Raw genomic sequence first — 22,676 nt, forward strand, 5'->3', positions numbered from 1 at the left:
GCCCACTGTAAAGAAATGAGAGGTTGAACATGCTTGATAAAATGTAGAAAATATGCATGAGAAAGGAAAAGGCAACAAGCCTTTCAGTAACAATGGTTGCTAAATTAGGGAAGCATCAACCAGAATGTGTAGTTAAAGCACTTATAAAGTACTTAAAAAGCACAAAGTTAGCAGAGAATTTAATTGATTAATATTCAATAAGGGTTTTGAAGACGGGGTGAGTTAAACTTGTGTTTACACTTCTGTCCAATTGGTGGCAGTAATACACAGATTATAAGCTACACCCTACAGAAGAAGTATCGCGCGTGTTCAGAAATTACTGTTACCAATAAAATAATAGGTTTTCAAAAGAAAAAAAAGAAAACGAAGACAAACAAGGTTGTAAATTTGTAACCCAGTTTTTCTCCAAGAGAGCTGGATAAACTAGTGTTTGAGTATGAACCTGTTAGCTTAGTTAGCTCCGCTTCATACTGTTAATCTCCATTTCACCCGCATTTAATCAATGTTGGAAAACATTTACCAAGATATTCACACATTTAACTTGTCCCTGTATCCTGTGCCAACTGAACAACAGATGGGTCAGTCAGCAGCAGAGCCAGCCACCCAGCCCAGCCTAACTCCTCACCGCCCTGTGAAAAAGGTAACGACGCTGTGATGCTAGGCTAGTTAGCATCATTCCAGGGAGCATGGGGATTTATCTGTCTCTTTGCTCTTTTTAAAACCACACAATAAAACTGAAATATTTATTACTGACAGAAATTCAAACAATATTTATAAAATTAACTCCATTTAAAAATAGCAACCGCATACTAAGATGGCTGTCAGTTACAGAGTTCCCAGAAATTGACGTTACATGCGACCCGTGTTTAGTTTGGGTTTCCAGAATTGTTCTTATAAGTTCAGAAATCTGCTGTTTTCACTACTTTGAGATGATATTAAAGTTTTAAGTGTAACGTTATACTTGTTAGAAGTTATAATTTTATGTTTTATAGTAATCTAACACAGATACTTAAAAAATGTCTGGTTTTTATATTTCAGGAATGTTTAGAGAATTTTTCATTTTTAATGTGCAATAAGAAAATAGAGACTAAGATATGGCCTTTATCACATTTTTAAAGTCTAATTTTAATCTTGTTTCAAATAGTAAATTCCATACTGTGTGGACTATTGCTTGTATAATTTCCTATCGGTAAATACATTGTTATTATCAATATTGGACCAAAGGAAGCAAGACAGTTTGCAAGCCTTTAGAGTTAGCTATGTAATGCTTTAGATCAGCCACCAGGGGGCGACATTTTAACACACAAATTTGCTGCTTTCTGTTTAAAATCGGTGAGCATTTCCATATTAGTCTTTTATTTAGCACCAACTACCATGTCTTTTTTTTTAAAACAACAACAAACAAATTAGATTAATGTATTATTTGGCTAAACAGTATCTGTTTAGTTAAAGTGGACGATGCATCAGCAACACAGCAGCATCCTTCAGTCAGGACATAAAACAGCTGCAAAAACATCTGGGACTTTTAAAGGCTTTGACGTAATGCAGCTGCTGAAAGATGTATAGCTCTTCACTTTGCTCCATTTTCTGATCCACAAAGGAAGTCATGCGAAATAAACCGGGGGTATTCATCAAGAGATCTTTAAGTATCTCGCTTTTCACCTGATCCTCAAGAAAAATTCAAAAGTCATAGAAAAGAGGTCCAGGCAAATCATACCACTCAGTTTTATTCAGATTTTAAAGTCCTTAAGGAAAGAAATAATCTGTCCAACATAAAAGATCCCAATAACCAAATTTTTATTTGAAGAATTTTATAGAGATGAGAAGAAAAAAAAATCACTTTGAGTTAATTTCATGAACAGAAGTAGCAAATTAAAAGTGCACAGCTGAATTTGACTTGAACAGTAACTCAGTAACTTCTTGGCTGCCTCAGAGATCCTGGGAACAAACGAAGGGCCTGGTGTATGTGCACGGCATGTCGTTCCAGTAGTCTCCTGTTTTGGGGATTTTTTGGGAAAAAATGAGCAGTCATTTTAGTGTTTGACTTACGAATGATCCACCAATTTTATCAGCAAACAGGAGATTAAATAAACAATTTAAAGGCAAGTAAATATTTGTTTACCTCCATAGTTTATTTCCAGGCAGTGTTGATTTCCTCCAGAGTTGTCTGGCTGGTTGCTGTACCAGTGCGCATACTCAAAGCTGGATCCATCGCTCCACAGCCATCTTCTCTCCTGGTAACAAAGATCAGCATATAAAATTCAACAAAATGTAGTGACAACACAACAATGAAGACCAGTTTATTTTTCACTGACTGCAGGATCTGCACCAAACTCTCAGAGTGTCTGTAAGACTTACATCGACGGCGTCATGGCCTCCGATCCAGGTATTACGAGAACCGGAGGCTCTGTTGATCATGTCACTGACAAAGGTGTTTTCATCAGAGCTGTGGATCGATGCCAGGTTCCCTCCAATAGAAATGCAGAATTTCTGAAAGGCAAAGGATCGGATGTGGTTGAATGAAAGACATTAAGTTAAGAACACATATCTAAATAGGTTTTGTCTATGATGGCGTAATAGGGGTAGAAAAAAGAGCAAGGAAGTACATTTCTGCCAGAAAACTAAGAAATTTTGAGAAATTTTCTAGAAAGTAAACTGGAAATTTTTGAGCTCCAAAAGTAAAACATTTGGGAGAAAAAACACAAACTGATCTCAGAAATTTTCTAGAAAAAACTTGGACTCTGCTCACATTTCTATAATGGAGGCTGCAAGAGCTCTTGGGCCAAGATGTTTTTTTAGGCCAAAATTTTTATATGCAAATAAAATCTTCATAAAATAATGTTTGGTACAACATAAATTGTTTCTCATTCATGAAGCCTTTTTTCATGAAGATGTTTTCAGTAAAACCACAAACTCACCATGCTTTCTACTTAAAGCCTACATTGATGCTGGACGTTTTGTGGCCAACTCGCACTTTGAACTTCACAGTTTTGGCCCCAAAATGTTTGAACTGATGTAAACAATAATTCTTCCTTACACACGTTTAGTTTTGGAGTTCTCCAGGGTTTTGTGTTTGATCACATATTTTTCATGAATTTTTCTGTTAACTGTGTCATTCATAAATGTACATCCATACGCAGATGATACCAAGTTCTCTTTATAATCACAAACTCTCAGAAACTACCAATTAATCTACACAGCCGGTTTGATAAAAAAGGAAGGCCTGAATCATTTGAAATTTTGCTGTTATTTTAGGATGTAAGCATAAAAGAAGCGTAATATGTAATTATTTATTCTGGATAGATTACTTTTAAAAGTCTGGAAGAGGGATAATGTGTTTTTCTCAGGGTATTAGGAAAACTCCACTGTGGTTCATTTGGTGCTCAAAGTTTCCAGTTCCATTGTTCTCAGTAAACTTGAGATTTACAAACCATGAAAGGCTTCTGGTTTGTTTTTTCTGTTCTTCCTGATAGCATATCTGAAGATTTGCAACAGTCTGAGGTTGAAGTCGGATGTTTTTTTGTGACAACAACCTGATTCATGCAAGCAGCTGCTGATTGGATTCACCAAACTGGTTTCCTTCCTCATTCAGCACCAGAAGAATCTGGCTGAGTTTTGTCCCCTACCTCTGCATCAGACCATTTCATGTACTGGTAATAGAAAATGAAGCAGCGAGATCCAAACTGTGTCCAACCCGACGGACAGCGAGCAGGACAGTCAGCTGCAACAGAATGGTGACAGACAGAAGACGTCAGGGGAGTAGAAATTAGTTGCTCGTTTTCTGCAATAGCCAGTTATCACAATGCTTACCGTTTTATTACTTATGACGGAGACATAAGGAATGTTTTTATGTCTCAGTAAATATTTTACCGAGCTAAAATATTTGGGTTTATTTCATAGAAATGATCATTCATATCTTGTCTAGTTTAATCTCCTCATAACTTTTTTTTTTCAACAAAGTCCAGCTTTCATGAGAGACTTACGTTTTCTGACATTTTCTGCCTGTCTCTCTCCTGTTCTTTTAGAAATATTGAGTTCTCCATTTGACATGGAGCATTTTTCTCAGAGTTAGACTTTTTTGAGTTTTCTGAAAATGTTTTTCAAATTTTTGAACCAAACTTATGGAGTCCCCAAAAAGACATTCAAGTAAAAAAAACAAACAAACTTTCCTGATACGGTCTGGTGTGCACCTCATACTAACTCATGCACACCAGATACTAACGTGTGATGAGCAACAGACAGTATCTGGACAGTTTGTTTTTACATTTTTTTACTCAAGTGTCCCCTTAGGAGGTCCATACAGATTAATTTAAAGGACAAATTGAATGATGGAAAGTCATACTTTTTGCTTTTCTGCTTCCTGTCTAGACTTTTTTTTAAATGTATTTTAAAAGTAAAGCTCAGTCCAGTACTGCAGGTTCTGGGAGGAAGGAGAAGCACCAACCTGCCTTCTCCTGGCCGTCACTTTGAGCCGGCGCCTGTGAAACAGAAACACAAAGTCGGAACCAGAAACCCGTTGGATCTGATCTCATTCTCGTCCAGAGTTTCTCCTCCTTCTGTCATTTTCTCCACATCTTAAAGTGTTAAAACTGAAATAATCACAGTTGATTTTACTCACAGCTCTAACAGTCAAGAGGCCGATGATGGAGCCGAGGAGGAACACCAACTGAAAGCCAGACGCCATCTGAGGAGAGACATTAAAGCTAAATAAAAACACCAATCCATCCTGAACATCAGAGACTGTCACAGCTTCGGTTCAACAGAAGAAGAAAAATATCAAAATGAAGCTGCTGTCAGATGTTACCTTTGCTGCGTTAAATCCTGACAGACGATCCCAGTTTGGAGAACAGACCTTAAATAGCCAGTTGATGCTGGAATGCAGAACCCATGATGACATTTCATGTTTTATTCCTGTAACGAGGAAGCATGTTGCTGTTACAGGAACTCCTGTCAAGAAGCATTTCTTGACATGCAACATATTTTATAAAGCAGGAAACAAACATCTATTGATGGCTTAAAGTTCTTTGTTTATGGAGATAAATTAGTTCTTGATGTGTGAACTTCTATCAACAGTAATGTTCTGTTTGCAAACTCTAAAGAGTCCAAATACTGACAGGCTGAATGATATTAACCTGGTTTTGAACCTCCGACATGCAGGATACAACGGCTTGTGGAGGACGTATTTCAGTTCTTTCCTGGATGCATAATGATGTTTTAGATATAAAGTCTGAGGAGGAATATTCAGAGGATTTGGAAAAATGCTAAAAAGTTTTATTTTTTTGTCGGATCAGAGCTAAGTCTGTTTCAACAGGAAGTAGTTTTACAGCAGCCCAACTGTAACCATGGCGACAGCTTCTCGGCTTTTAGGCTGCAGTAAGGAAGTACTGGCTCGGTCAGGAATGAAACAAATGTTTTCAAATCTGTGAAAAATAAAACTTAATTGTTGTGTCTCTAGTTTCAAGGCTATAGACTCACCAGTTTCTGCAGAAAAGCAGCTCTGGTCTGTCAGGGCAGATTAACCAACGGGTTGTTTGGTTTCTGGAGCTCCTCATGCACAACATTTATATGACTGAATTTTTTATTATTGATTTACTTCATTTCTCTTATTTAACCAGGTTTTGGTTAAATTGAGATCCAGACCTCATTTGCAAGAAAATCTCCAACTCACAGCAACCTGGTTTCACAAAAGTAAAACAAATTAAACCATATAGAGAAGTTTAAAACAAATTACAAAACAATGTATCTGGAGTCATGATGTTCTTTATGTTTGTTATCTCAGGAAAAGATAACGCTGCAGAAAACACCACCTCCACTGACGCTTTCACCCAGGAATCAGAGTTAAAAATTTGAAGATGGGATTTTAAAAACAAATCTGCAACAAAATCACCTGTCAGACCTGATCTGCAGCTTCCTGTTGCTGCAGGAAAACTGTTCATGTGAAACGTTTTCTCTGCCATGAAAACATCATGAAATCTGTGTAAGTTGGATCTGCACAGTTTACCACTGATGACAGATTCATTTAAATCAACTGTTGGAGTCACTGATGAGAAAAAAAAATAAAAAATGGTTCACAGCAAGAAAATGTGCAGAAGAAAATATTTAAATCAGAAGAATCTAGAAGGGAAACTGTTTCCTGTCAATATTAACATAATATCTATACATAAAGAAGAGCAAGTGCAGTAAGACTTGATGCTCATAATGGCTAAAAATGCCAAACAAAATGTTATTAGAGACTGAAGGAAACCTGAGGAGTCACATATTCAGAATAAACATGTTAACATGATTTTATCAACCGATTTGTTCTGAAATGTGACCAATTATTACATAATACAGGAACACGCTGTGGAATGAGTTTGGATTAACAAAAATATTTACGTTAAATGTTTTCAGAATGACGTTTTTTAAGTTTCTTCAAATTGATGCATTCACACCTCTGGTGTTTGGCTCTTCTTTAAACTGCTCACACACACATTTCCAGCTCTGCCCGCCTTCCTGTCAGACGGATCAGGAGTCCATGATGAAGTCACCAAAACCGACACCTTGTTGTCTTTAAACCAGCGTAACAAACCTGTTGGTATGCTGTGGGTTAGTGTCCATTCAAGGCCCATTTATCCTCAGACTTCCTGGCTCAATAGTTCAATATCTTATTGCTTCTTACTTCCTGCAGGAAAACACCAGCCTAAATAAATCCACCATTTAAAATTTTAATTAGTTTTCTTTCTCAGGTATAATTTATCAGATAAAAAGATTATTTGGGAATCTCAATTTGAAAGTGTGATTGAAAAAAGCTTAAATGTGATGTTTGTGATGCAACTCATTCTAAACCCAGCAGTAAATGATAGAAACAGTCTGCTGAGAAGATAATATGTTTATTTGTGTTTAAACTGCAGTAAAATCAGGTGGGAGGAAATGTCTCCAAAAAGTTACATTATTAGGGCTCAAAATGCGGATGAGACGCGTTTGGAGTCCAACAGAGACGCAGCTACGGATGTCTTTTGCAGATGAAGGCGTTGTTCCTGTCGCACACGACATCGCTGACACAGTCTTGTTCTGAAGCAGGACAGAAAATTAAACTATCACATATTTCTCTTTTCTAACAGGAAATGCTACAAATATGGAATAGGGCCACTGAAAAAGGAAAAATAATTCTGACATTTTTACAGAATTTTAACTTTAATCTTCTGAGCTCAGAAGTCAAAATTCTTATTAAAAAGTCAGAATTCCTTTTTTCTTCCATTGGTTCTAATCTTCTAAGTCCAACAGGTTTTATGTTGGGTGAAAATAAGCTTTTAATAAAAGCAATGCAGCATAGTAAATGTAATGAAGTTTATTGCGTATGAAGCTGCATGCTGAGGAGTTTTGTCTCGTACCGTTGACGTTGATCTCCATGCAGTTCTCTGTGTTCAGGTTGTTCGGTTCTCCGGAGCCCCACATGGTGAAGTCGTTCCTGGAGCCATCGCTCCACTGCCAAGTCCCTTCCTGAGGGAAACGCTTCACGTTGTTAACACGCTCCAGGCCAGCTCACACCTAATGCCACTAATCATGACTGAGAATGTTAGATTTTGTTTCAGAGTAAGAGCTGCCCTGACTTCTACTGCATCGTATCCTCCAACCCAGGTCCTTCTGTTGTTTCCTGCTACATGGAAGATGAGGTTCCTGATGAAAGCGTACTCCTCTCGGTTGTGGATGGAGGCCAGGTTTCCACCATGGCTGATGCAGTATTGCTGAAGAGGAAGATCAGATGCAGATGAACCAACGCACCGTGTGCATCAACAGACCAAAGGACGATTCAGTCTGTTGAAATCATAAAACAATAGAAACAATGCAGACAATGGCAAAGAATAAAACGGAGACATTTGCCTTCCTAAAGGGAAACAACTGAGATCAAGAATTGAAGACAAAATACTAGCAACATTTTGAAAGTTATTAATTTTCATGTGATGATGTTTGTGTCATTTTATTTTGAGATCTGTATATCTGCAGTCCGCTTAGCGAAAGTGATTCATGTGTACTAGAAATACTTCATTCTAGAAATGAGGCAGTTTACTTTGTATGAACTACATTTGATATAGTTAAGAATAGCAGAATGATGTAAACTTGGTTTATACTGGAAAGTATGAAGAGAAGTCCAAGATTAAGCACTTAAACTTATATTTTAATGCTAAAGTGTATGCTTGTGCTTTGTTATAGGCTAGTTATTACTCATTTCTGATTCTTATAATTATATATTTTTATGGAATAAGGTTAAGTCATTGACTCATGCTACATTTAATGTGGCAGAATAAGTTTTTACACTCACACGTTTGCTTTGAGGCATTACCGTTATAAACTTACATATTCAGTATCATATGGGGCTTAACTGCAGTAGATAATAATATGTGCTTAACTGCATTAACTTTATGTACATTAACAAAACAGAAACAGGAAAACACTTGATTTTATTAATCAGGTTTGAGTCCCTGATTGTGAAATACTTTAAATACACGCCAATAAACTGAAATATGAACATTGCAGATGTAAAAGTATTCTTTGTTATAAACTTTAAAATGTCCCAATTTAATCCAAAGACGAATTAAATTTGAATATTTCATGAATATATATGCTACAAGTACATGGTCCGTAGCCAGAGTTGCGTTAACTAACTAGTTACTACTGAACTCTGACCTTTGTTGAAAAAATGCAATTGAGTAATTTTATTATGAAGTATTTTTACTCTTCAGTAAAATTTCTGGATTTTCTACCCATTGAATGAAAAGCAAACATGTTTTAACCAAAAATTCACCGAACACAGACACACACTTGCAGTTTTTGTTAAAGTTTCATAAGTTTTTATATGAAATTGATTTGGAAAAATTATTTATTTGGCCTGATTTTATTTTTTGTTACTTATATGAATTATTGTCATTTTTGTTTTTAAAATACCAAAAATTCCACTTAACTTTATATTTTGGACCACCTGATGATGCAGTTTTTAAATATTAAATGATTGATAATTTGATCAGTTACTCAGTACTTAGTAGACTTTTTTATTTTTACCAAATACTTTTTTACTCTTGAGTAATTTCTTGGATGACTACTTTTTACTTACTGAAGTAAAAATGTGGTGAAGTAGTGCTACTCTTACTTCAGTATAATTTTTGGTACTGTGCGCACAAGTGAAGAAATGAAGCGGAGGGATCAGCTCTGGGACCGATTGGTAGTGACTCCATCCTCCACTAGGGGGCTCTCGCGCTCTGTCCTCATTGGATTAAACTGAAGCATGAGGGAAGTGCAGAAGCTCTCCAGACAAATATTTCTATTCACATTATAAAAATCAACCAGGAAGGCCCTATAACATTTTTGTAATACTTTGGTGATATTTTTATTAATTTTCTCAGCTTAAACTACCAGGGCTTCATAGTTATTAGAGAGTTTATGTAACACAGTTTGAGCTTTAAATGCCAGGATAAAAATCCATCTACACAGGCTTAAATATTTGTTCCTGAGTATCCGAGTCCCTGCTGAGCTCTAACAGAGCATTAAAGCTCAGACTGACTCATAACAGGAACCAACTCCCATCAACATAAAGGGTGCCATACCTCAGCCTCGGCCCAGTCCAGTTCAGTACCAACAAACAGGTAACAGCGGTCCTGGAACCACGTCCAACCAAGAGGGCAAACGTTGCAAAACAGTCCTGATGATGAACATGTTCAAAAGAAATGTGATGATGCAACACGGCAGCGTCACGAAATCATTTCTAAACAAATGGATTTATATTGAATGTAATAATATTTTTGCTAAAACTGAGGAAAACATTGACAGATAGGCTCAGATCAAAGATTATTTCCCCAGCATGTGACACAGATTTACTTCTGGTCACATGGCGCCATGTGACCTCTGACCTTATAGAGATTATATCAGAACCTGAGTGAAGTTACAGCCCACTTTCTTCAAATCTAACAGAAATGGTGTCAATGAACTGTGTCCACCTGGGCTGGTCAGCCCTCCTCACCACCAAACCTACAAACATTCCTATTACATTTTTCTTAATATCTTTAAAATGAACAAACAAAAATATTTGCACAAACTTAGTACAAATGTTTGACACCAATTTTGTTAGATTGAACTTTTGATTTTTAAGCTTTGATTAATGTTAATAATGAAAGTAATAATGATCAATAATAGTAATCGTAGTTTTTTCTGTACGTTATTAAACGAAGACATTGAAAGGAAGTATAAGCTGACATGCATACAGGAGATCATGGTGATCCAAACCTGAACCCTGAGGGAAGTTTGGACAGTTAAAGATGTGAAGGAGGAGAAACTGAGAAATCATTTATCAGGCAGGAGGAGCCAGAAGGAGCCCAGAAGAGGAGAGGAAGAAACGAGGAAAACACTAACCTGGAGGGTCGGAGGCACCTCCTGATCCAGGTCTTCCTGCTGCGCCTCCTCCACATCCTTCAGGAGGAAGAGGTGGGGATGGAGGAGGAGGTGGGGGTGAAGAAGGAAGAGGAGGTGGAGATGGAGGAGGAGGTGGAGGAGGTGGAGGTGAAGAAGGAGGAGGAGGTGGAGATGATGGAGAAGGAGGAGGTGGAGGAGATGAAGAAGGAGGAGGTGAAGATGAAAGAGAAGAAGGTTGAGGAGGAGATGGAGGTGGAGGAGAAGGAGGTGGAGGAAGAGAAGGAGGTGGAGGAGAAGGAGGTGGAGGAGGAGAAGGAGGTGGAGATGAAGGAGGAGGAGGTGGAGGAGATGAAGAAGGAGGAGGTGAAGATGAAAGAGAAGAAGGTTGAGGAGGAGATGGAGGTGGAGGAGAAGGAGGTGGAGGAAGAGAAGGAGGTGGAGATGAAGGAGGAGGAGGTGGAGGAGATGAAGAAGGAGGAGGTGAAGATGAAAGAGAAGAAGGTTGAGGAGGAGATGGAGGTGGAGGAGAAGGAGGTGGAGGAAGAGAAGGAGGTGGAGATGAAGGAGGAGGAGGTGGAGGTGGAGGAGATGAAGAAGGAGGAGGTGAAGATGAAAGAGAAGAAGGTTGAGGAGGAGATGGAGGTGGAGGAGAAGGAGGTGGAGGAAGAGAAGGAGGTGGAGGAGAAGGAGGTGGAGGAGGAGAAGGAGGTGGAGATGAAGGAGGAGGAGGTGGAGGTGGAGGAGATGAAGAAGGAGGAGGTGAAGATGAAAGAGAAGAAGGTTGAGGAGGAGAAGGAGGTGGAGGTGGAGGTGGAAATGGGGGAGAAGGAGTTGAAGGTGAAGGTGAAGGAGGTGGAGGAGGTGAAGATGAAAGAGAAGGAGGTTGAGGAGGAGAAGGAGGTGGAGGAGGAGAAGGAGGTGGAGGAGATGAAGAAGGAGGAGGAGGTGGAGACGGAGATGGAGGAGATGAAGAAGGAGGAGGTGAAGGTGAAGAAGGAGGAGGTGGAGATGATGGAGAAGGAGGTTGAGGAGGTGGAGATGAAGGAGAAGGAGGAGGTGGAGGAGATGAAGAAGGAGGAGGTGAAGATGAAAGAGAAGAAGGTTGAGGTGGAGATGGAGGTGGAGGAGAAGGAGGTGGAGGAAGAGAAGGAGGTGGAGGAGAAGGAGTTGGAGGAAGAGAAGGAGGTGGAGGAGAAGGAGTTGGAGGAAGAGAAGGAGGTGGAGGAGGAGAAGGAGGTGGAGATGAAGGAGGAGGAGGTGGAGGTGGAGGTGGAGATGGGGGAGAAGGAGTTGAAGGTGAAGGTGAAGGAGGTGGAGGAGGTGAAGATGAAAGAGAAGGAGGTTGAGGAGGAGAAGGAGGTGGAGATGAAGGAGGAGGAGGTGGAGGTGGAGGTGGAGATGGGGGAGAAGGAGTTGAAGGTGAAGGTGAAGGAGGTGGAGGAGGTGAAGATGAAAGAGAAGGAGGTTGAGGAGGAGAAGGAGGTGGAGGAGGAGAAGGAGGTGGAGGAGATGAATAAGGAGGAGGAGGTGGAGACGGAGATGGAGGAGATGAAGAAGGAGGAGGTGGAGATGATGGAGAAGGAGGTTGAGGAGGTGGAGATGAAGGAGAAGGAGGTTGAGGAGGAGAAGGAGGTGGAGGAGGAGAAGGAGGTGGAGGAGGTGGAGATGGAGGTGGAGGAGAAGGAGGTGGAGGAAGAGAAGGAGGTGGAGATGAAGGAGGAGGAGGAGGAGGAGGTGGAGGTGAAGAAGGAGAAGGAGGAGGTGAAGATGGAGGAGGTGGAGGTGGAGATGGGGGAGAAGGAGTTGAAGGTGAAGGTGAAGGAGGTGGAGGAGGTGGAGATGAAGGAGGAGGAGGTGAAGGTGAAGAAGGAGGAGGTGGAGATGAAGGAGAAGGAGGAGGTGGAGGAGATGAAGGAGGAGGAGGTGAAGGTGAAGAAGGAGGAGGTGGAGATGAAGGAGAAGGAGGAGGTGGAGGAGATGAAGGAGGAGGTGAAGATGAAGGAGGAGGTGAAGAAGGAGGAGAAGGAGGAGGGGGTGGACGTGGAGGAGAAGGAAGGGGAGGAGGTGAAGGAGAGGAAGGACGAGGTGGAGATGAAGGAGAAGGAGGAGGTGGAGGAGATGAAGGAGGAGGAGGTGAAGGTGAAGAAGGAGGTGGAGGAGAAGGAAGTGGAGATGGAGGAGGGCCTTCTTCATCTCCACTTCGTCCTTTTAAACTTCCATCTTCACTTCCTCCTGCTCCTCCTCCTCCTGCTCCTTCTCCTCCTCCTGCTCCTCCTGCTCCTCCTCCTCCTGCTCTTCCTCCTTCTCCTCCTCCTGCTCCTCCTCCTGCTCCTCCTGCTCCTCCTCCTCCTCCTCCTGGCTGTGGATCATATTCTGTCTGTGGATGAATAAATCATTTGGCTGATGTTGTTTCAGATGAACAGCAGGTAAAATCCAGGTTTTGGTGTTTTACTCACTTCACCTCCTGCCTTTTGCTCCTTCAGCCCAAATATCAGCAGGAGGAGCAGCAGAGCTGATGAACCCATCACTGCAAACACCAGCAGCTTTATTTACTCTTTAGAAAACACTTTTCAGCTCTGACAGTTTCAATATATTACAATATATTTACTTTTTAATTAACTATTTGTTTTATAGTGTTATTTTTCTTCAGTTTTTAATCCTTTATTTCCGTTTTATTCACAGTCAGATCTCATATAATCCAAACTAAATCGTCAGTAAGTCGGTTCTTACCTTGTTCTGATGAGGCATCAAAGCAGCAACACTTTTCTTCATGACCTCTAAGCTTTTATAGCTGTGACTGGAAGCCGCGTCTCTCACTCACTGACAGGTTGAAGATAAGGAGCAACATCTGAAGAAGATGGGAGGAGGTTGTACGACGATCCCTGCCACTCATTTTGTGGCCCGGTTATGAGTTTTGATTCTCACTGAGACTCAGATAAAGTTATCAGAACTACAAGACGACATGCTGAGTCGTGTTTCCTGTCATGTAGCTCTTGTCTGTTCAACTCCTCTTTGTTTGAGAAGAAAAAGTTTTAGTATTATTGCTGACCTTTGACTCTTTAACTTTCAAAAATATCTTTAAAGCAAAAGCAGCACAAATTTTTTGCTGCACAAACCAGCACAAAAATAATCTAATTGATTAACAGAAATTTTGTTAGATTTGAAGAAGGTGGGAGGGTTGGTTGAACTTTCATACCTTCTGGAAACTTTTCTCAATATCTTTAAAATAATAGCGGCACAAAGGAAAATTTTTGCTGCACAAAAGCAGCACAAATGTTAGACAGCAGTCTAATGGGGCCATTTTCACGGGTGTCCTTAAGTTTGCAGGACTCTGGGGCTGGACTTTCAATGCTCTCTCTAAAACTGTCCGTAGGTCTTAGTGTGGTCATGGCCGTCTTGGTGTTGCTCCTTGTTGGACTGGCTAGATGGACTGAGACGGATTCCAGCTGCCCAAGAGTCTGCATGGACAAGTAGACGACGGTTGGAGTCGCTTATATGAGAGGAGAGTAGCTCACAACTTTACGGTCCGATCAGCTGATGCTCATCACTCCACCAGACTCCATCAGGTCGAGTTCTGAGCTCACTCTCTTATAGCTGCGCTTTCATTAACCATGAAACTGCACATTACATTTTTGTAATGTAAATATGCCAATTTATGTCGCAGAACTGCAATGACACACAAGAACAACAGCCGAATGTTACTACTGGAGAAAACCACAAAGATGACAACAGGAAGTAGTAGAAGAATGATGGTTTGTTTTGTTTTTGTTGGACAAAGTGCAGCTGGCTCCACCAGAGCTCTCACATGTTCAGCATCCAACATGTTGAATCCATAGCTCTTCTATAAAACGGTTGACTATAATTTCCCCAAAATGCTGCATACGGAGCCGCTCCCAAGTAGGCGGGGCTTGTTGCTGATGGCTGTTGAGCTCCATGGCTGAATTATGAATATTTCTCATGTAACTCTTTACATCTGTGCTGCCATGATTGACTCATTCATGTGTAATTTTAATTTCATCCTCAGGGAAAAACATCAATCGCAAAATTAAGCTTTTTCAAGATTAGCATAATGTAGACAAAGATCTGTGCACATTTGTAGTGGGAATGCAGCTGCTGATTACTTCATCTTTATGTGTAAATGTGATTCACCCACTGTGCTGATTAACACAGTGTGTGGGGTACTGGTCCCACTTTCTGCACAGGTTCTTGTGGTATCTTCTCCTGATGTAATGTGCATCTGCATGTATTCACCCCTTTTGCTATGAAGGCTCTTAAAAATACTGGTGACCTTCAGAAGTCACAAGCTGAGTGAAATGAAGTCCACCTGTGTGCGGTTATGCACTCCTTCTCTACTCCCACTAGCCAAAGGAGATCTGAAAACAAGTCAGAGACTAAGTTGTTAAAAGTATAAATCAGGGTTGGGTTATAAAAAGAAGGATTTTGTTGATGTGGTGGAAGTTCTGACGTCGGTCGCTCTGGTGAACTGTGTGAAACCCAGTGGATCAGCACCAGATGAAGTCCTGTGTGTCAGCAGGAGATTATCTGGATGACCAGTTTTATTGAGACCCAGTTGTCACCATGTTCATTCTGGAACTGGTTGCCATGTGTGGAGTTGTTTTCCTGACTGGTTGCCATGTTTGGAGTCGTTTTCCTGATAAGCATATCTTCCAGTGTGTTCTGATCTCGGTGCAGTAGGACATATACTTGGACAGATATCGCTCCCGGTGCGAATGAGTGTGTAAAAGAAAGTGTGTGTGAGTGTGTGATCTTTGTTTTCCAAAACTGCATACTGTGGGCAGTGAGAAACTGTGTGTGTGTAAACTCTCCTTTGCTGTAAAGGATAAATTCACAAAGTTTGTCTCTTCACCGTTTTCTTTGGTTTCATATTAAATTCTCCAGAGGATTTCCTTAACTTTAACCAAACGGCCTGTTCATTAATCTGCACTGAGAAACAGGACTGGTTTCCAGGAGAGACTCAGCCTGGAAGCCATATCCACAACAATTACGTTTTGTTTTTCACGTTTGAGAAAAGCTGTTTTTTTTTTCCAGAGCTGTTGGCATGGTTACGGTACGGCTGCTGTGAAGCTGCTTCCTGTTGATCCAGCAGGAAAAACAAGCTTGCTGGACCAATAGTTCATTTTAACTCTTTCCAAATGCTCCAAATGTCTTATTTCTCCTGAGACTTTATATTTAAAGCACAATTTTACATCCAGGGAAGAACTGAAGCATGACAGTAACAGTAACCCTGCATCAGCTGATGTGTTCTGTTCAAAACCACATTAACATGAAGCTTGCAAACAGAACCTTGCTTGGAGGGAACTAATTTGTTTCCATAAAAAAAAAACCTTAAAGATATTAATCGATGTGTTTGTTTACTGCTTTAGAAAAATGTTGCATGTCAAGTAAAGGCATTCTGGACATGAGTTCCTGTAAAAACAAAATGTTTCCTTGTTACTGGAATAAAACATGAAACAGTGACGACTGGCCTCCATGGGGCTCGTCCTCAGATTTAAGGTTACTGAATATAAACAGTTTAGTTGGGGAGAAAGTACTTATGCAAACTCCAAATAAATAAAAACAAGAGACAAGAATGTACTCTAGTAAAAGTACTGAGATTTTACTTGAGTAATAGTAAGTTCTCTTACTTCTGAAATACGGAAAGTATTGAAAGTAAAAGTATTTGCTGCATGTTAACGCCGGTCTGCAATATCATTGCTTACTAAACTTTCTTTAATACTTCAGCAGCGTTGAGCCATTTTAGTGAACAATGCTGCAGGTTTTTATTGATGGAGTTCACAGCTGACCTTGTGAATCTGTGCGTCAGATTAAACGACCTTCAGGTAAATAAGGAAGAGGGATGATTGCATCTTTGAAAGTTATTATTTAACACAAATGACAACTATTTCAATTTTCTGAAACTATTTTCAAAACTTGGACACAAGTCACTTTTTGAACTGGTTAACTCAAATAAGTCAGTAATAACTCTCAAACTAACAAATAAAACATGAATATAGCGCAGCATGTTATTTAAATGTAGCGGAGTAGAAAATACACCATGTAAAATCTAATGGATTCAAATCTTTAAATGTAGTTTTAATTTTCCTTTGATACATTTTAAGCTGTGAACTGATTAAATGAAAAAGCCGTTCGACCTAATCCCATCTAAACGTCATAAATGGTTAATGTTCAGTCTTTCTTCTCTAGAGATGGCAGCATATCCGATCTGTTGCTGCTGCTCAGCTTAAGGCCTTTACTGAGTTAGAAAACAGGATTTCAGATGCTCTGCTGGTAGATAAAACTTTGGTCATTATTAGGGAATCATGTTCATGATGATTTTTGGTGACTTTTATTTCTCTTTGAACAAAACATGCAGATTTCTGGTGTTTCTTGTGTAGAAATCAGGGATTTTTTATCTTTATCCTTAAATTCCAGGTCAAACTAACTACTTAGCAGCATAAACCATTTTCAAAAAGAATTCGAACCAATCCATTTCCCCCAGATATCTTCCTAACTGTAATCCATGTGATGTAATAAAGAGCAGCTTCTGCTTCATGATACAGTTTGTGTGTGAACCCTGCAGGTCACCTATTCATAATATCTGATTCCCACTGAGCAGACATGTTGTGAGAAGAAACTCCCAACATGTTTTGACTGGAAACAGTCTGACAGTGAATTTTTTCTCCTTCCTGTTTGCTGCAAATCTGGTTTTTCAACTTTCAAAAGTCTGAAGCTCCCAGTGAATCATACAGTCCAGCCACCCCAGACAGAGGATGAGGCTCAGTTTTCACACATTAATGTTTTTTTTTAATCTCTAAAATCGCTTTAAATCAGGGGTCCAAAGTGGGTCCTGGAGGCCCGGCATCCTGCATGTTTCCGTTCTCTCCCTAGTGGTTGTAACAACCTCCTCAGCAGGTCAGTGTTCCTCTTAGGCCTCCAATGAGCCATCATTTGATGCAGGTGTGTAAAACCAGGGAGAGAATAAAACATGCAGGATGCCGGGCCTCCTGGACCCACTCTGGACTACGGTCTCTTCATGTACTTTTACCTTTCCCCATCATCTAACAGTTTCAGGTAGAACTTTGCATCCATTTACATCACACTAATTAAGAGATTTTAGTAATTTCATTGAACTCTGAGCTTTCCTAGGGCAGAGTGGTTGAGCAGCATTGTTTGGACGTCCCAGCAGATATTTGCACAATCTTCTTCTCTTTCTTGTAAATAGTCTGATGCTGTTTTCTGTGTGCAAATGCGCTAGATTTTTTTTAATTATGTTTTTTTTAGTATGCATTTTTAATAATTCTACGGTGTTGTTTTCATGTTGTAAATTTGCCCTTATTTAGTCTCTTATTGTTATTCTTTAGTTTATGATGCTGAAGTTTTTTAACCTTAGTGTTAATATGTTTGCTTTCATCTTGTCCTTATCAGCCAACATGCCGCTGAGCATGCTAGCTGCGTAGGTCAGGTCTGAAATAGCAGTAAATGCTACATTTCAGTGTCAGTGGTGACACTGAAATGACTTTCAGTGTCACCATGAATAATAACATTTCCCAATCTAACGACCTCATCAGCATTTAACACTAAATTGGATAAGAAATTTGAGAACTGATCTAAAACGGAGAAATGGGCGAAACAAAGCGACCAACAGAAACGGTCATACCAGTGACTGGACCAGCTGGATTCAATAGCAGGGTCTGGTACTGCTTTTGGTAATGTAGTGCACAGGGCTGCACCGAGTGTTTTCGGTTTTCTGGCTGATTGCAGATTACGGTTTTGGCAGATATCAAATTTATTTATTTTTTTTGTCTGAAATGTTGCTAAATATAACAAGAAAGTTGCTGAGTTGGTAACAGTGGGGTGACTATTGTCAAGGTGAAAACTTGACCTGGTGGGTCAGTCTGTCAGTCAAGCGTCTCTCACAGGAAAGCAAAAGAGGCCAGAGGCTGATTTTTAGACCTTGGATGAGGTGGATAAGATCGGTGAGTAAAATCGGCTTCACATGTAAGTATCGGCCAATCACAGTTCTCCCAAAATGAAGGAATTCAGTGCAGATAAGTCGGCTATCGACTGGTTGATAAATCGGTGCACATAGTGTATGTTCAAAGACATCTTGTTCTGATCAAGCCGCACCAAATAAATTCATGACGTCATCCATTATCTCTGAAGAGCCTTGATGGGAAACACTGCTGGTTCCAGGGAGACGTCAAACCTGTTTGTTGGAAGTCAATGTACAAAAGCAGAAGTGCATCACACATGACACTGCAGAACAAAAACATGTATGAGTATCTATGTTAAAATGCCAGTGCACTCAGCGAAGAGTAACAACTGTTGACTCTGAAGTCATAAATCAAAGTCTAATTTCAAGTAGGAGGTATTGAAGGTCAATTCTGATTTTTTTTAAATTGACATTTAAAAAAAATGTCAATTTAAAGTGGGCAAAAAAAATCATTCTTACTGCTGATTAAATATGACCGCAGTCAGATTCTGTGAACAATTTAAGATCCCAAAGCAAAGAACAACATAGACATCATCAGCACCGCTCTGCCTACGGCAGTAAAGATGGCCGCCGCCATCTCTGGATGGAGTTAGTAAAGATGGCCGCCGTCTCTGGATGGAGTTTAGTAAAGATGGCCGCCGCCGTCTCTGGATGGAGTTTAGTAAAGATGGCTGCCGTCTCTGGATGGAGTTTAGTAAAGATGGCCGCCGCCATCTCTGGATGGAGTTAGTAAAGATGGCTGCCGTCTCTGGCTGGAGTTTAGTGAAGATGGCCGCCGCCGTTTCTGGATGGAGTTAGTAAAGATGGCCGCCGCCGTCTCTAGATGGAGTTTAGTAAAGATGGCCGCCGCCGTCTCTGGATGGAGTTAGTAAAGATGGCCGCCGCCGTCTCTAGATGGAGTTAGTAAAGATGGCTGCCGCCGTTTCTGGATGGAGTTAGTAAAGATGGCCGCCACCGTCTCTGGATGGAGTTTAGTAAAGATGGCTGCCGCCGTTTCTGGATGGAGTTAGTAAAGATGGCCGCCGCCGTCTCTGGATGGAGTTAGTAAAGATGGTTGGGGTGGGATATGATGCGTTCACTGACTCAGACTGCTTTCATCATTTCATTACCGTTTCATCCAGTGTTTACGTCCAGATTTACCATCTGGCTTCTTCCGTTGCAGAACTCTGCTGAATGTCTCAGTCAGTGACATAAAAAGTTAGAATAAATGCGACATGACCGTCGGACGATTTGGAAACGGTCTGATGTGTATTTGATTTAGTTCCACGTGCTATTTTGCAGCTTTATTAAACATGTCAGAGTTTATATTTAAAACACAGTTTTATATTCAGGAAACAAATAAATTGTGAAGGTAACAATATTCCTCCATAAGCTGATGTATGATAGAGGTTTAATTATCACTCAACCTGGCAGTATTGGACTCTTTAAGAACTTTGAGCCATCAATAGATGTTTGTTTCCTGCTTTATAAAATATGTTGCATGTCAAGAAATGCTTCTTGACAGGAGTTCCTGTAACAGCAACATGCTTCCTCGTTACAGGAATAAAACATGAAATGTCATCATGGGTTCTGCATTCCAGCATCAACTGGCTATTTAAGGTCTGTTCTCCAAACTGGGATCGTCTGTCAGGATTTAACGCAGCAAAGGTAACATCTGACAGCAGCTTCATTTTGATATTTTTCTTCTTCTGTTGAACCGAAGCTGTGACAGTCTCTGATGTTCAGGATGGATTGGTGTTTTTATTTAGCTTTAATGTCTCTCCTCAGATGGCGTCTGGCTTTCAGTTGGTGTTCCTCCTCGGCTCCATCATCGGCCTCTTGACTGTTAGAGCTGTGAGTAAAATCAACTGTGATTATTTCAGTTTTAACACTTTAAGATGTGGAGAAAATGACAGAAGGAGGAGAAACTCTGGACGAGAATGAGATCAGATCCAACGGGTTTCTGGTTCCGACTTTGTGTTTCTGTTTCACAGGCGCCGGCTCAAAGTGACGGCCAGGAGAAGGCAGGTTGGTGCTTCTCCTTCCTCCCAGAACCTGAACTTTAGTTTTTATGTACACTTCACATCTGATCATTTTCCTAAAGATAATTTGAAGAATCCAGATCACAGAGGTTCATTTATTATATATTTATAGCAGTTCTATGAAAATTGAAAATTATTGGTAGCAACCAGAAAAGGGAAAAATATTACTTTCCATTGTAAAATTTGTTTTAATTCATAACTGAACTTAATCTGTCCAGTTTATTTGTGTGGCAGATTTCAGCAACAAGCCAAATTAAAGTCTTTGACGTCATAAAACACAAAAATACATTCATAGAACAGTTCTTTAGTTTAAAAAACACCAAAAAAAAAACTAATTCTGAATAAGCAAAAAACAAAACGAAGGGAAAATCCTCAAGAATTGATAAAACACAGAAGAGAAGAGCTGAAAAATGACAGGAAACATGATTTTTAGTGAAACAGAAACATAACCAATGTCTCTGTTAGGAATAATAAGCTGTTTTCTGGTCATTGCAGTGCAGCACCACTGATTCCTGACATATTCTCTAACATTTGGGTTCTGTTGCAGATGAGTGTCCTGCTCCTTGCCCTCCTGGTTGGACACAGTTTGGATCTCGCTGCTTCATTTTCTACTACAACTCCAGGAAATGGTCTGATGCTGAGGTAAAACTCCGACAGGACGGAGGAAAGCAGTTTGATGAATCCATGTAGCAACATGACATCTGACTGCAACCTGGCCTGGTCCTAAACTTCAGGCATGTTGTCAGGAAGAAATAAACCTGAAATGTTTCATGATTTGGTTTCTGCATCTTTTAACAGTTGAGAATTGGAATGGGAGCCATGCAACAGATCTAGACTTATGTGTTTTAGATATTGAATTTAGAAAATAAATTAGGGTAAAACATCATAAACAAGTTAAAATGAAAAACATATAAACTCCACAGTCTGACAACCAAATCCAGGGTGCAGCTCACGGATTGAAACTGTTTTATTTGGGCATTTAAAATGTCGTCTCTGTCCCACAACATACAGTCTGAGTGTTTGCTGGCTCGGCCAAATCTGTGGATAAACCAGGTATCCACAAGCTCCAAACAGCAGAAATCCTGTCATCATGAATAACTAAGAACCAAGTATGATCTGCAAAGTAATTTACATTTATGCAAATGAGTTTAATACTATAAAGAAATGATCAATCATAACATCCTGGGGAACTAAAAAAAACAAAATCCATGGGAGAGAAAATCTTTCATTTGCTTTTAAGAAAAACTGAGGATCTGAAAGACAATCTGACTTTACGGTTCCCATCGATAATGAAAAAATGTTTGTGATCAAATAAATACGTCGCTCAGATTCAAAACGACCTGCTCAAAATCTAACATCAGATGGAAATGTTTACTTTTAATCCTTTACTGGCATTTTTCAAACTGAAGAGACGTTTGAATTGAAAACCTTTTGATTTATTCTGAAACATTACATGAAATGTTTTGACTGTTCCTCTCCAGAAATTCTGCATTTCTATTGGAGGAAATCTGGCTTCGATCCACAGCTCTGAGGAACACACCTTCGTCAGCGAGATGGTTCAAAGAGCGACCGGCTATTCTCGTGACACCTGGATTGGAGGCTATGATGCCGTGTCTGTAAGCCCTGCAGACACTCAGAGTTCAATAATTAGTCTTAAATAAGTTATTCTTTGTTCCTGGAGCATCAGTATTGTGTTTTACATATTTGATGATGTTTGTCATCAGGAGAAAACATGGCTGTGGAGCGATGGGTCAGATTTGACCTATCAGCGCTGGTATTCCAACCAGCCAGACAACTCTGGAGGAAATCAGCACTGCATGGAAATAAACTATGCAGGTAAATTAATATTTACTGGAGTTTAACTTTTTTTAATTTCAATGTGGGAAAAAAAGAAACTTCCTGCTTTATTCATGGCAATACTGGGGTTAATATAAGTTGCTGTTTCTCGTGCCAACAGGAGACTACTGGAACGACATGCCATGCACCTCCAACATGCCTTTTGTTTGTGCCAAGAATCTGTGATGGACCTGCAACAAGCATCATCTCAGGCTTCGTCTCAAATTCAAACTGCACATTTTCATTTGATTCCTGATTTGTTTCCTTTATTTGGTTTTTCCAGTCATTGAGGTTTAATTTGTTTTATCATGATTTACAATCTTGAAATTTTCTTATTTGGATTTTCTTTTGCAACATTTTATATGGATGAAATGAAACAGGCAACATATTTCTCTCAGTTTCAGTGTGTGTGTATTCACTGTGTCTGTCTCTGTCGCCGTGTCTTT

The 22,676-nt window shown here is 39.9% G+C and overlaps 3 protein-coding genes across 3 annotated transcripts; 1 reads left to right on the forward strand and 2 right to left on the reverse strand.

Annotated features, from left to right (window-relative positions):
- Positions 1–1,701: 1,701 nt before the first annotated feature.
- LOC106906806 (galactose-specific lectin nattectin-like) lies at positions 1,702–4,902 on the reverse strand. Its single transcript, XM_088007471.1, has 7 exons — positions 4,805–4,902; positions 4,619–4,684; positions 4,445–4,478; positions 3,627–3,721; positions 2,359–2,490; positions 2,123–2,234; positions 1,702–1,994 (listed from the first exon to the last, which is right to left on the reverse strand). The coding sequence occupies exons 1-7, from the start codon at positions 4,895–4,897 to the stop codon at positions 1,930–1,932; spliced, it is 597 nt and encodes a 198-aa protein (XP_087863597.1). The 5' UTR covers positions 4,898–4,902; the 3' UTR covers positions 1,702–1,929.
- A 1,948-nt stretch (positions 4,903–6,850) lies between these two features.
- LOC106906809 (galactose-specific lectin nattectin-like) lies at positions 6,851–9,689 on the reverse strand (the record flags this gene model as incomplete). The annotated part of the gene is made up of 4 exons (XM_014972240.2): positions 6,851–7,050; positions 7,371–7,479; positions 7,590–7,724; positions 9,579–9,689. Coding segments are annotated over 4 exons (423 nt in total), but the record flags the coding sequence as incomplete, so codon positions are not given.
- A 10,247-nt stretch (positions 9,690–19,936) lies between these two features.
- LOC106906808 (galactose-specific lectin nattectin-like) lies at positions 19,937–22,627 on the forward strand. The gene is made up of 7 exons (XM_014972238.2): positions 19,937–20,020; positions 20,141–20,206; positions 20,347–20,380; positions 20,942–21,036; positions 21,876–22,010; positions 22,119–22,230; positions 22,352–22,627. The coding sequence occupies exons 2-7, from the start codon at positions 20,141–20,143 to the stop codon at positions 22,414–22,416; spliced, it is 507 nt and encodes a 168-aa protein (XP_014827724.2). The 5' UTR covers positions 19,937–20,020; the 3' UTR covers positions 22,417–22,627.
- Positions 22,628–22,676: the final 49 nt, after the last annotated feature.

This window comes from Poecilia mexicana, unplaced genomic scaffold (genome assembly GCF_051168715.1).
Source record: "Poecilia mexicana isolate PSO_F unplaced genomic scaffold, ASM5116871v1 scaffold_7, whole genome shotgun sequence".
Taxonomy (NCBI): Eukaryota; Metazoa; Chordata; class Actinopteri; order Cyprinodontiformes; family Poeciliidae; genus Poecilia; species Poecilia mexicana.

Bases quoted from the DNA above. Each gene is read 5' to 3' on its own strand.
- LOC106906806 (XM_088007471.1), bottom strand. From the start codon at position 4,897: ATGTCATCATGGGTTCTGCATTCCAGCATCAACTGGCTATTTAAGGTC. The intron at 4,479-4,618 runs GTGAGTAAAATC...TCTGTTTCACAG, and splicing joins GCCTCTTGACTGTTAGAGCT to GCGCCGGCTCAAAGTGACGG. The intron at 2,491-3,626 runs GTAGGGGACAAA...TTTGCCTTTCAG, and splicing joins TGAAATGGTCTGATGCAGAG to AAATTCTGCATTTCTATTGG.
- LOC106906808 (XM_014972238.2), top strand. From the start codon at position 20,141: ATGGCGTCTGGCTTTCAGTTGGTGTTCCTCCTCGGCTCCATCATCGGC. The intron at 20,207-20,346 runs GTGAGTAAAATC...TCTGTTTCACAG, and splicing joins GCCTCTTGACTGTTAGAGCT to GCGCCGGCTCAAAGTGACGG. The intron at 22,231-22,351 runs GTAAATTAATAT...TCGTGCCAACAG, and splicing joins CATGGAAATAAACTATGCAG to GAGACTACTGGAACGACATG.